This window comes from Mus caroli, chromosome 3, assembly GCF_900094665.2.
Source record: "Mus caroli chromosome 3, CAROLI_EIJ_v1.1, whole genome shotgun sequence".
Classification (NCBI taxonomy): Eukaryota; Metazoa; Chordata; class Mammalia; order Rodentia; family Muridae; genus Mus; species Mus caroli.
Window position 1 is genome coordinate 126,502,532 of NC_034572.1, and position 13,196 is coordinate 126,515,727.

General features: G+C 39.7%; 1 protein-coding gene across 5 annotated transcripts in view; it reads right to left on the reverse strand.

Annotated features, from left to right (window-relative positions):
* Gstcd (glutathione S-transferase C-terminal domain containing) overlaps nt 1–13,196 on the reverse strand; it is a 103,500-nt gene that overhangs the window by 88,396 nt on the left and 1,908 nt on the right. For 3 of the 5 annotated variants that reach the window (XM_021157657.1, XM_021157659.2, XM_021157660.1), the window contains exons 2-3: nt 7,499–7,948; nt 5,031–5,498 (exon numbers count right to left, since the gene is read on the reverse strand). In XM_021157657.1, the coding sequence (XP_021013316.1) occupies nt 5,031–5,498; nt 7,499–7,927 (897 nt within the window). In that variant the 5' untranslated portion in view covers nt 7,928–7,948. Of the gene's footprint in view, nt 1–5,030; nt 5,499–7,498; nt 7,949–10,182; nt 10,203–13,021; nt 13,116–13,196 lie in introns of those variants that run through there. The other 2 variants (XM_029475262.1, XM_029475263.1) reach the window with 2 other exon arrangements.

Below are 13,196 nucleotides of genomic sequence, written 5' to 3' on the forward strand. Positions count from 1 at the left end.
CAACTGACCAAGCAAATGAGCTGTGAGCAAGCTGGCGTGAGGACTTTCCTGTCCGATAAGGCAGACTTCAAAGCAAAGCTAACAGAAGAGATAGGAGAGCAAGTGCATACTAACCAAGGGACGAGTCCATCAAGAGGATGTAAGAATCTTAAGTACTTTAGCACTGAATCAGAGTTTTCAGTTTCATGATGAAGAGCACAAATGGGCACTAAAGTACTGATGCAATGGCGGCAGCAGACTTTAACTCCCACCTTTATTTCCAAACTAAAAATCAGCAAAGAAACATGAAAGCTAAACTATACCGTAGTATAAACTGGTTTCAACAGAGAACTATAAAATATTCCATCTAACAAATAAGGAACACACATTCTTTCCAGAGGTGCATGGAAACTACTCTTAAATTGATCCCATTATAGGCCACAGAGCAAGAGCCCATAAATAAAAAAATTTAAAAAAAAAAGGAAAAAAAAAGTATCAGACTACAGTGAAATAAAACTGGAAAGCAACTACAAAAGAAATCTCAGAAACTACAGGAAGAGTTGGAGACTGAAAGGTACAGATTTGAATAAACAGGATCGTTGAGGAAATCTGGAAGATATTAAAAATTTTCTAAAATCAAAGAAAATATATATCACATTTTGCCAGAGTTTGAGATTTCCCTACAAGGAAAGTTTACAGCTACAAAAATGAGAGAAATCTTGCCTACTCAAGCATCCAACTCTAGGGTTTAGAAACAGAGGAAGCCAAGCTAAAATGCACTAGATGGCAAGAAGTTGTAAGATGAGGGCAGGACATAACAGAATAGAGGCTCAAAGCACACATACAGGAATGACCACATTAAGATACAGTTCTTAAAAGGAGTAGCAAGATGGACAAGCCATTAGTCAAGCCAAATGAAAGAGACCAACAGCAACAGAATAAGAGGTGAACAGGGAGCTATAGGGACAGGATCAACACTGCTCCAAACGAGACGATCATTAGGGAATACTGTGAAACATATAGTCCAAAAAACTGGAAAATCTAGAAGAAATGGGCAAGTCTCTGTACTCATTTGAATGTCTGTTACTCAAGCTCTAGGGGATCCAATACCCTCTTCTGACATGGATACCTATATATATATATATATATACATACCAATATGTAGGCCTACACACACACACACACACACACACACACACACACACACACACACAGAGACACAATTTAAAAATCTTTATAAAATAATAAAAATCTAAATTACTGGAAGAAAAAATTTTTTTCTCAAAAGTACCTACAGTGGGAAAGAGAAGCAGAAAATTCAGCCATGGGAATCCAGCCGTGATGAGAAAGCTCTATTGAGAACTCAGCTGACTGCCTTGACTTCCCTAGTCAGTGTCTGCTGGATGTTGTGAGCATACATGATGATGTCAGCCCTGTTTCCATTTGTTATTTTACCTGGAAGCCTCACCCAAGGAGACCTTCTGCTCTACCCCAGACTCTCCCTGGCTAACTGCCTCAAAGGGGTTTTCCAGTCATTTCTGCTGGATGTTTTCAGCACTTGATTTGATGAGTTTTGCTATCTGTGTACTTACCTGCTACTTGCTACATAGTCTTCTATTTACTTACTGTAGACTTAACAAACTAACTCATTCGAAACTGAAAATATGACACCCTTAGATCTTTCCCTGGACCACACAAAACTGAGTGTGAGTCACAAAAGCAGAAAGAAAACCACAGAGCAGAAAAAGGAGGTTTTAAGAGAAGAGAAAACGCAAGGGTTGAGGGGACCAGCAGCTATATGTGACATGAACGCAGGAAGGCACTACTATGGGAAGGAAGGGTATGGGGGTGGGGATTGGGAGAGTGGTGGGAGGAGGGTCAACACCAGCAGTGTATGTGTGGAAGTGCCATAAAGAAACCTGTTACTGTGTATGACAATTAAAAGTAAACAAAACTATGATACATTAAAATTAGACATGTTTTCTTTTCTTCTGCTCTGTTGTTATTTTTAGGTGGATATGATAGCTTCCCTTCTATTTGAACATGAACTGTAATTGAATGACAAGAACTCCTATTAAAAAGAAGGGCATGGGATATATCTTGTGGTAGTTAGCTTACTTAGCAGATGTGGGGCTCTGAGCTCTGCACGTCAATTCATTCCTTTTTAGTTCATTCATTACAATTTCTTCCAAATACTTAATATACTTCCTAATAGGGGAGGTCTAATCAATGAATCAAAGGAGTGAGTGGGACTAAGAATTCTGTACTTTATCCATTACTCTTACAATTTCGAATAAGACAGGGTGCTGCCAGGCCTCTTCCATGAGAAATTAACTGTGTGGCTTAGGACCCCGCACTGCAAGGACTGGAGCAGGTTCATGGCAACACCTCGGCACACCACTATCCTAGACCCCTTACAGCATCTGCTCAGCGGAACCTATGTCTCTAACCCTCCCCACTCTACTCATCCAAACCTTGACTTAGCAAAATCTATCTCCTCTTTCATGCCCCAACCTTAAGTCTAGGGCTAATTACCCTGACCCTGGCTTAGCTTGACACTCCTAATGCAAATTCATGTCTTCATTACTGATCACAAACTTGATCCTGATTCTGATGTCCTGCACTCACTCCAGCACAAAAGTCTGGCAACATATCTGCTCTAAAAATGATGAATCCACCACACAAAACATGACAGAAACAACATCAAAGTACAGATTAGGAAAAATATAAAGGAATAATGGAAAATATGTTAACTGTCACTAAAACAATGGGCTGTGGATATAGCTTCGCTGACAATGCGTGCTTAGCATTCATAAAGCCCCAGGTTTGAGTCCTTCCTCCACTGCGCACTGAGCTGTAGTGGTACACACTGGTAACCCCAGCATTTGGAAGGTACAGGCAGAAGATCACGAGTTCAAAGTCATCCTCTGCTACATAGGACGGATGAGTCTGCCTCAAAACCACATAGCAGAAAAGGATAAGTACATATTTTCATCCTGTTTCTTAACAGTTTTTTAAACTTATTGTATGTGATAGTGAGTGTGTTTCAACACAGGCATGTATGTGCCAAGGCATGTTTGTAGATGTCACAGGATGGCTTTCAGAAGTCTGTTCTTTCCTTCCACTGTGGGTGCCATGGATGGAATTCAGTTTGTCTTCTGCCTTGCACAAGGCACATGAATTTATCTGCTAAGCCATCTATCTCACTAGCCAGTATTGCTCTATTTTAAACCTACTGTTCCTTTGCAACATCAGAGTTACTCAGTAATAGTCAAGTTGATATCCTACCTGATTAGAGATGGAAAAAATCCAGTCAATTAGAAATACTTTGACTTTGATTAATCCCAATCAGGTAAATAACATTTAAATTTATCTAAAATGAAATGCAAATCACCTGAGATGAATGGGGCCACCTGGAAGATCTAAAGTCACCTTCATGCAGGTGAATCCAATTTGTCTTTTGCTTTCTTGAATTAAAAATCAAATACTCTTATTTTCCCTGTAGCACTTACCATTATTTTATATAAATATTATTTGTTTGTTTACTTGTTCATTTCTTCATTTCCCTAACTAGAAAATTAGCTCCAGTGAAGTCTGGGATCTTAACTGCCTTGATCATCACTGTATTCTGAGTACTTACAAAACTCCCAACAAACTCACCTTCAATAATGTTTAAAATGAAAGTGCCTCTATAAACTCTTGAGAAATTAGAAATCATGAATACTATGTCTCTCATAATGTATAACCACTCTAAAAAAGTCTTTTCATACTCATAAAAGGGAAGAGTCAAGAATAAATGAAACCAAAAATCTTTTGACTGGGAAAAGACAGCCAGAGGACATTTAAAATACCAGTTAAAGCCTAAACAGTTCCCAATTCTACCTCCTTCCATGTTGCTTAATTCTGAAATAATTTGCTTGTCATTCTTGTTTCATTTCACCTTGGACAACAGAGATAACAAAAGAGTCCTTAAGAAAGTAGCAATTTCTCCATACTGTACCAATGCCAATGTACAGATTTTCATTAGAAGTCTAATGATATATAAACAGGATTGATACATAAACAGACTAAAATCTGGTTTCTGGGTCTCTACTAGGGAAAAAGGGAACGTGCTTCAAATTAGGAAAACGGCAGCCACTAAGAACCAACTGGAAGGCTGCGAAAGCTAGTCTCTTGTGTTCGTGATAGTAAATCACCCAGTTCTTTTTCCACAGAGGACGAGATAGGTAGGTATGTAAACAGACAGAGAGACAGGCAAATAAACTTTACTCGGAAAGAAAACTTTACATGTAAATTTCCCCACATCATTGAAAAGCATGCAGTCTTACAGAGAAGTACTCAAATTAGAGGGAAAAAAATGTGATTTGATACTACCCAGTATAATGGTTAGCATTTTAATTGACTATTTTATTATAAAATAAAGCTGACAATTGTTCTTAATTTTTAGTCATTTTTTTGTTTTTTTAATTGGAATTTATTTTATAAAGATAAACTTAAAATTAATAATAATATCAATTACTAACATTTCGTAACTGAAAATTAACCATAATTTAATTCATCCTTTACACTGATCACACTATAGAGTGTGCTAATCAGATTTTCATCACTATGAGAAAGTTACCAAGATAATAAACTTAGTAAGACCGAGGTCTATTTGCCACACAGTTCCAGAGATTTCAGTCCATGGTCACTTGAGCCTGTTATCTGAACCTGTAGTGGCAGGGAACGCTGCAGTGGGAAGGTGTTGGGGAGGAGACCTCATGCAAATAAAGCAGCAAAAGGAACAGAAGGCGCCACCATGCCTGCATCCAGCTTAACGGCTTGCTGCAGCTTCCTTCCAATGGGCCGCACCTAAAGCTCTACCCATCTCCCGAGTAAGTTACAAGCTGGAGACCAAGCCTTCAACACCTGCAGCTTTGGAGGGAGACCACCACGAACCTAGGGTAGCCTCCACTTTACAGACAGGAGATTTGCTGAGAACCAAACACAAACCCAAGCAACTTATCAAACTGAAACGCACAGTAACATGAAGACTGCAGACACATCCTTACCAAAAAGTGGTGAATACAGGGCAAAAGCACGATGTCTGCCAAAGTGAAGTACAGTCCTTCTGCAAACACGTGCTCCAGAGGCGGGAGGTCGGCAGCTTTTGCTTTCCTGATGTGAGAAGGCTCCCTGTTGCTAGCAGCTGCATCTTCTTGCACTGTGAGCTTTGAGAACGCCACCTTCAGTTCCAGACTCTTGGAGGAAGCAGCCAAGTCTTTGGTTGTTTTCTGTGCACTTGCCTTGCTCTTTGCTTTCCCTTTCCCAGAGGGAGGCCCACTGCCAGCAGCCTTCTGTTGCTTCAGCTTCTGTCTTCGGAGTTTGTCATCATTGTGTACTCTGACAGGCTCGCTGAGCTTCCTCTCGAGCTCTAGGATTTCTTCAGGGATAGTTGGGGGTTGCTCAGAGGACTCTTGGAGAAAATTCTCTACAGCCAAAGGGATGGCGAGTTCACATAGCCTGGTCCACTGACTAACCTTGAAAACAAACAAGATGTGAGCAATTCTCCCCTCTTAACACATCTTCAAGAGGATTAGCTATGACTGGGAAATAAGACTGGATGGGCTAAAGCATCCGTGGGCGCTCGGATTCTGTGCTAGATTCTGTATTTGGAAAATGCAGCTTCCGTGTTCCTGAGTCCTTACTAAGTCATCACCCTCTCCCCGTGGTGTTGAATGAGAGCAGCTCATATACTTGAATACTTGGGCCACAGCTGCTGGAAGCATTTGGGAAGGGTTAGGAAATACAGCCTTGTTGGAGGTATGACAGCCTGATCATGCTGGGTTTTTGTTTTTGTTTTTTTTTTTTTTCAAGACTTTGGACTAGGAGAGCAGCTGAATGCTGTAAGACAGGCTCAGCAGACTATCCGAGTAGGAGCTTGAAATACAACCATGCTGAGAGCAATGCAGACTATGAACGCCCCAGCACAAGAGGTTTCAGAGGGAAACAATATTAGCAACTGCGCTAGAAACCATTCTTGAGCTATTTTTTTGCTCATAAATGTGGCTGCTTTATGCCCTTTTCCTAAGAACCTGTCTGAGGCCAAATTAAAAAGTAATGAGACAATTTTTCTTGGCTGAGGAGATTTCAATGGAGGCTAATACTATGTTCCATGGTTATTAGTAATCACTGCTAAGTTGATCTACAGTGAAAAAGAACAAATGGGATAAAAAAATACAAAATGTCCAGCTAGAAGGGAAAAAGAGCACCAGGAAATTTAATGTTGCAACTAAGGCTTGTTTGTGCTAAAAAAGATGAGGACAGGCCTTATGCAAAATGGAATAAAAGAATTGCCCTTTTAAGCTTTCGACTTACAACAAAAAAACACTTGAGGAATTTTTTGCTCCCAAATGCAATGAAGGAAGCTTTTGCAGATGTAGTTCAAGGAGGAAGCCAGGCTCCGTCCCAAGTGGGCAGCACATGGTCTAACTTTGGCGTTATGAAGAATACAAGAGTTAATGAGTCTCAAAATCTTCCTCTTTAGCTAAAGAGCGGCTGAGGCCCTGCATGGAAGCCTGGAGAGAGGCTGCTCTATAAAACTGTGAAAGTGAAGCCTGGATTATGTTGGAGACCTCAGAGCCATGAGACACCTGTCAAGGACAGTTATAGACACTGGGTAGAATGAAGTGAAGAGAGAGAAATGAGTTGCAATCCTCTGGGTACAAAGGTGAAGCCATCTAAGCCTTTGACATTGGACATGGAACTATAGTACCTGGAATTGGCTTCCTGTGTTTCAGTCTTGTATTGGTCCAGTATTTCCTCCCTCCCTTTTGGAATGGCAATGTGAATTCTGTGCTATTGTATGTTAGAAACACTTAAGTTGCTTTTTGACTTTATATGCCTAGAGTGTCAGAAGAAACCTTGGACACTGAAACAGTATTGAGACTGAAAGGCCATGGCCACTTAAGAAGCCGGCTTACATCCACTTTGCTTTGTGATATGGCCACAGGTCTGCGGGGAAGAAGCAGCAGAACTGGTGAGAATGAACCCTCTAGGCTCATGCATTTGGATACTTGATTCCAGAAGCTCTAACTGTCTGGGAAGGCTTGGGCGGCTTGGCCTTGTTGGCAGAGGTGTGGCACTGTGACAGTTTTGAGATTCCAAAGGACTCAGGCTATTCCCTGTAAGTTCTCTGCCTCACGGTTATGTCTCAAGATAGGAGCTTTCGGCTACTGTTTTAGCACCATGCCACCAAGACATCCCCAAGGCCTTTAAACACTCCTCAGGGCTTACAAGGCCCTACTACTCATTTATGAACATTTCTTTTAAAGGTCCTCAAAATAAAAAGGAGGAAACCATTGTTATTATTATTTTAAAATATGTATCCAGACCTCATAAAGCACATTTTAAACTTTTTCTCGTAATAATGCCATGAAAATAACTCAACTATCCAATAGTTACCAATGGCCACTTAAACTCACGTTGGAGCAACTGTTATTACTTCTACTTCAAATAGCGGAAGAGACCTTATACTTACTTCAGCACAAGCTTTCAAACAAGTCTTTTTAAAACCCAGAAGTTCCAAAATTTCCTTTCTTGAGGGCTCAGCTTCATAGGACTTTTGGATTATGTGTCTCAGGACAACAGCAAGTCCTGCCCTACAGAAAACATCAGGTTGATCTACCACCGCAGGCAAACAGCAATTCTGGACAATCGGAGGGAGCGCCTGCTTTGAAATGACCTGTATTTCCAGGTCCTGGGGCAGTGCCTCTTTTAGGAACGAAGTGTCTGAAGTATCTGTACTTTCTTCAGTGAGGACTAAGCAAACGTTAAAGGCCTTGCATTCACAGTATGATAATAAAAACAAAGTTACAGATGTGTGGAGAGGAAAGATGCAGCCTTCGGTTTGGTGAGAGTACTCCAGGTACAGGGATTCCTCCGCAGGACCTTTCTTAACGCCTTTCATCTTCTGTTGTCATTGGGTCACCTAGAACAAAGGTCAATATGGTTATAGGCCTTCAAGAGCAACAATTTAGAAGCTAAGAGATGAATGTTTTTCAAAAAAATCAATAAGAATTTATATGTAAGAGTTTTTACTTCTAGGCTGAACAATGGCTTTCAAGAGGAAACTGCCCACTCCGCATGGTTACATACTTTTAGGGATGCGCTTACAATAAGCAACCTTGGCGCTATGAAATAGAAACTGAGTTCTCTTGTACACCCTGGTCCTGGGCCATCATTTCTGGGTGTCACTGAAGTATAAGCACAGAACCTACTTCACACCATTTCCACTGCTGCTGAGTCACCGTCACTTCTAAGTTAGGTCAGTTGCCTTCGATGGCCTCTGTCCCTCCTGCCCACAACTGTTAAAACTGGATTCTGCTACCTAGGGCAAGTCCTGTAGCATCTTTCCATCTTACTGCAATGACAGTCCAGCTTTCTACAGTGCCGTAAGCAGACCTGGACTTAATCCTTTTATGTCTCCTGAGTTCATCTTAATTTTTCTCATTGCTTACTGCATCCCCAAAAGTGAACTAAGATTCGCTAGAATTCTGACTGCATTCCAACTTCAAAATCTTTATACTTGTTGTTTCTGGAACACAGAACACTGCCTCCGGGTATTTAATAATATTGTCTACTTTTTATATTGCAAACCCCAATCTATAAACTCGCTTTACTTTGCCTTCTATGTTTTAATTGCCTCCACAACACTTAGTACCATTACAATACATACATTATTTATTCTTTAGCAACTACTAGAATGGTCTGTAAGAGAATTTTGTTAACTTATGCTTAAAATAGAGCCTACTAAATATTTGTATGTAAAAAGTATTTGCTGAATGAATGCATGGATAGGTATATACACTGGTTGTTGTTGAAATGCACACAGGCTATCTTGAGGACAAACGATTTCCTTAAGGCTTTTGTCAATTAGAACCTTATACTCTTGAGTCCCACCTGGTCCAGAGTTACCCACATTCTATTCCATAAACCACAATTCAGAAATGGACACTAGATGGCACTCTTTAAAAGCATTTAGAAGTATGGAATAGGAAGAGGGTATAGTGGAGAAAAGAAATGTTGGTCTGTGTTTGTGTGTGACTGTATGTATAGAAAGGAATAAAAGAATAATGACAAATTAATTTTGCATATAAGCTGTAAATGTTACTCATTGTGAGTACTCACAAATGTTAAATGCCAACAAAACAAAATAGAAATAGCTTTCCATGGTGAAATCTGAAATATCAGTGAGCCTGTCTAAGAGAAAATGAGAAGTACATGTGACTTTCCTTGGAAATCAAAGGTGCTGGTTAATAACCGAAGCTTAAAGGCATTACTTTCCCTCCACAGTATCTCCCCATTACTCACTAATGTAATTAAATAAAGATTAAATATTTAATAACCTGTACAAATTTAGTGAATGTTTGGCTTGCCCCGTGTTTTTAGGAGTAGAACATAGTTTTGGTCAAAGTTTACAAATATCATAGGTAAAAAGAAATTCCTTTCCCCATTCGCTTTCTATTTTGACAATTCCCTAGTTACATGTGAACTTTAAGGCAGACACTCCAGAGTCAATTCTAGGGTCTCCAAGGGTTCTGAGATGTGGCTTACATTGTCCCTTATTAGATTTTCATCACACACAGACCTGTCATTTTTTTCCTCCTCTATTCTGCCAGATGCCATACTGCAGTCAGTCACCGAGAGGACATGACCAGGCAGTAGACAAAGGCATAAGGTGTCAGGAGCTGAACACAGCCAATAGAACATGCATCTCTCTCTTCTAGGACAGCATGATTGGGAATTTGTAAGAGGAATAAATAGGTAAAAAGAAATAGATATGCTTCAGTTTCATTACTTAGTGAAATCTTCAAGGATATGCTTATTTTAAATGGTTATATTAAATCATAGGTATAATACTTAGACATTTAGGCTATTTGCATTTTCATTCCAATTAATATATCTTGGCTTTGACAAAACATTTTACATAAGAAAAGAGAAATCATTTTTTTTTAAACCTAAACTCTTAAAAAAAAAAAAAACTGCTAGGCTAGGCAGCATATGCCTTTAATCCCAGCACTTGGGAAGCAGAGGCAGGCAGATCCCTGTGACAGAAAGAGCCAAGATGAAAAAGAGAGTGGGGTGCAGAGAGAGGGAGAGGGAGAGAAAGAGAGAGACAGAGGGAGGGAGAGAGAGAATAAAAAATATTAAAATTAAACATACTTCTTTTTTTTCTCCGGTTTTTCGAGACAGGGTTTCTCTGTGTAGCTCTGGCTGTCCTGGAACTCAGAAATCCACCTGCTTCTGCCTCCCAAGAGCTGGGATTAAAGGCGTGCGCCACCACTGCCCAGCTTTAAACATACTTCTTTATCAACTAGAATTTTAAAAAGCAATTTGAATGCTTTGTGTTCAAAGTTCAAGGTCAGGATATTTGGCAAGGTCAGGATATTAAACAATAAATTATGACAGAGCAAAAGTTATGTTATGCAGCAAAATATTACTGAGTATTTTGTATTATTTTGTTTTACATTAAGAAATATTAGCCATCTCACCTTTCTTACTCTCATCTCTAGTCCTCTTCTCTCTCTCTCCCTTCCCCTCCTCCACGTGGCCATGGCAGGCCTCTCCCTCTTTTCTACCTTCTCTCTTTCTCCCTGTCTTGCTACAATAAAGCTCTAAAACCACAAAAAAAAAAAAAAGAAAAGAAAAGAAAAAAGAAATATTAGCCAAGCATGGCTCACTTCTTTAATCCCAGCATTCAAGGCAAGAGGAGCTCTGTGAGTTCAAGGCCAGCTTGGTCTACATACTGAGTTCCAGGACAGTGAAGACTGCAGAAAGAACCTGCTTCAAAAAACCTAAAGTAGTAACTGAGTCTAAAGGGATCTATTCTGAAAACACTCAGAAAATTCTCTAGACTTATAAAGTGGAGGAAAAGAGAATCAGGAGTTCAAAGTCATGGTAAAATACATAGCTAGTTCGAGGCCAGCCTGTGTTAACGAGAATCTGTCTGAAAACCCCATAAATAGAAAATATTAATACTATCAGAGTATAGTCTAAATTAAAGCACATTTTATTGTAGTAGGAACAATCTTATCAAAATAAAAATAATCAGAAATTATGTTATTAAAATAATTTCAGTGCCGGGCAGTGGTGGAGCACACCTTTAATCCCAGGACTTGGGAGGCAGAGGCAGGCTGATTTCTGAGTTCAAGGCCAGCCTGGTCTACAGAGTGAGTTCCAGGACAGCCAGGACTTCACAGAGAAACCTTATCTCGAAAAAACAAAAAACAAAACAGAACAAAACAAAAGTTTTCAGTGAGGGAAATGCTACCTACCTTCTTTAGTTTGTTTTGGGTAGTGCTACAGCTCAAATCCCCCCCTCCTAAGTCTCCATGTCAAGCATTAGTTATCTGCCAGTTTTTAACACCGGACACAATTCTCTGTCATTGCTTCTTGATTCCACTTACTGCATATTTTTCAGATCCCTCAATGATTTATGGCTCAAATCTAGTAACACACGAGGATCACAAGTTTGAGGCCAGTTTGGACTACGTGGTGAATTCAAAGCAAGCTTGGGGACTTTAAGAAGGTGCTGTTTTAAAATTCAAAAGGCTAAGATATAGCTCAGAGAGTGACTGGCTTTATATATATATTTCCTGCATGGAATAAATCTGATTATTTATGCTGTTTTTCCCTCTTCTTTTACGTTATGACTGTTGACTGATTTCATGGCCCATTACCAGTACACAAGCCACATCTCAACAGCATTGTTCTATGTGCTCTGCAGTGCCAATGGCTTTAAATATTATCCGACTCCTAGGCACATCTTGCCTGAGCTCCAGGCTCGACATTTCAATTGGGTATTTTTCTAAATGTGTTCATTTTTCTTTCCTGGCCCCGTTGCTGATGAAATAGCAACACCATTCACCTACCTCCAAGCCTGCAGGCCCACTCAATTCCTTCATCTCTCACACCTGGTATGTCCTTTTTTGAAACAGAACCAAAATCTCATCACTTAGCACCCACACTGCTGCGCTTAGTACTGCTGGACTGGATGTCCCAGGAAGGGTGGTACCTAAGAGGGGCTTCCCCTTCTCTGAGAAGGGGAGGGGTAGTGAGGGGAGGGATTTGTAAGGATGAGACTGGGAGGAGTGGGGGCACAATCCCGATGTAAAGTGAATACGTAAATAAATTAATGGGAAAAAAAAACCCACTTCCCTTCTTAGTTTTCTCCCGTATGGAATGAGGGCAGTAATAGCAGCAGCACCTTCCGTCCTCTGTGCCATGGTAACTGACAGGGAGCCCTGAGGGAAATGCTACCTACCTTCTTTAGTTTGTTTTGGGTAGTGCTACAGCTCAAATCCCAGGCCTCACTCATGCTGGGTAAGTACTCTGTCACTGAGTTAGACCTCACCCCCTACTATTCTTTAAAATGCACAAATTCTTTACCTAATGACACTATTAAAACGCATAAACTTTAATGGGAAAAATCCAACTCATGCTTTTTATTTGAAAACTTCTTCCAATGAAATGTGTGGACTATGTTGAACTTAAATGTGCTTCACCACAAACATTGATAAATTTAATACTGAGGTTTTAAAACCAAGGAGTCATAAAAGGCTCTTGGGCATTCTTAAGCCAATATACATATTAGCAGACTATATTTTATAAAATAAAAAGTTTGACATAGTTAACAAGAATGAACATTTACTGATTTCTCTCAGATACTGAAATCTAAATTTAAATCTGCTCAGTTCTCTCCATCAGACAATCTTCAATATTTTGAATGTACAACTTAGCTCAGGGTTTAGACATTTAACAAAGCAGCATTATTTGGTTACAGACCCCACTTTATTACCATACAGATTTTTAAAAGTGCTTCTTCATAAACAAATAATAGTCAGTTACCTCTAGTTAAAAGTCCAAGAAAGCAATACAGCTTTTAGAGTTCAGACTATGTAATGTAGGATTATAATTCAGGGGCAGTTTACCCATGATTAAAATTAGATATTTGGATCCCAGGGCAAGAAATTTTTATTAAGTAAGAAAAGAAAATGCTTACTGAAATCTTAGTTATAGAAGAATATACAATCTCTCTGGAGATTCAAAGAACTGTCTGTTGTTATGAAGTCATAATGCGTGCAGTTAAATTTGACCTAACAGGGAAGGACAGCATAAAATGTAAACATGCTGAAAATACCATCAAGCCTGAAAAAAAAATACTGAGTTATCTCAGC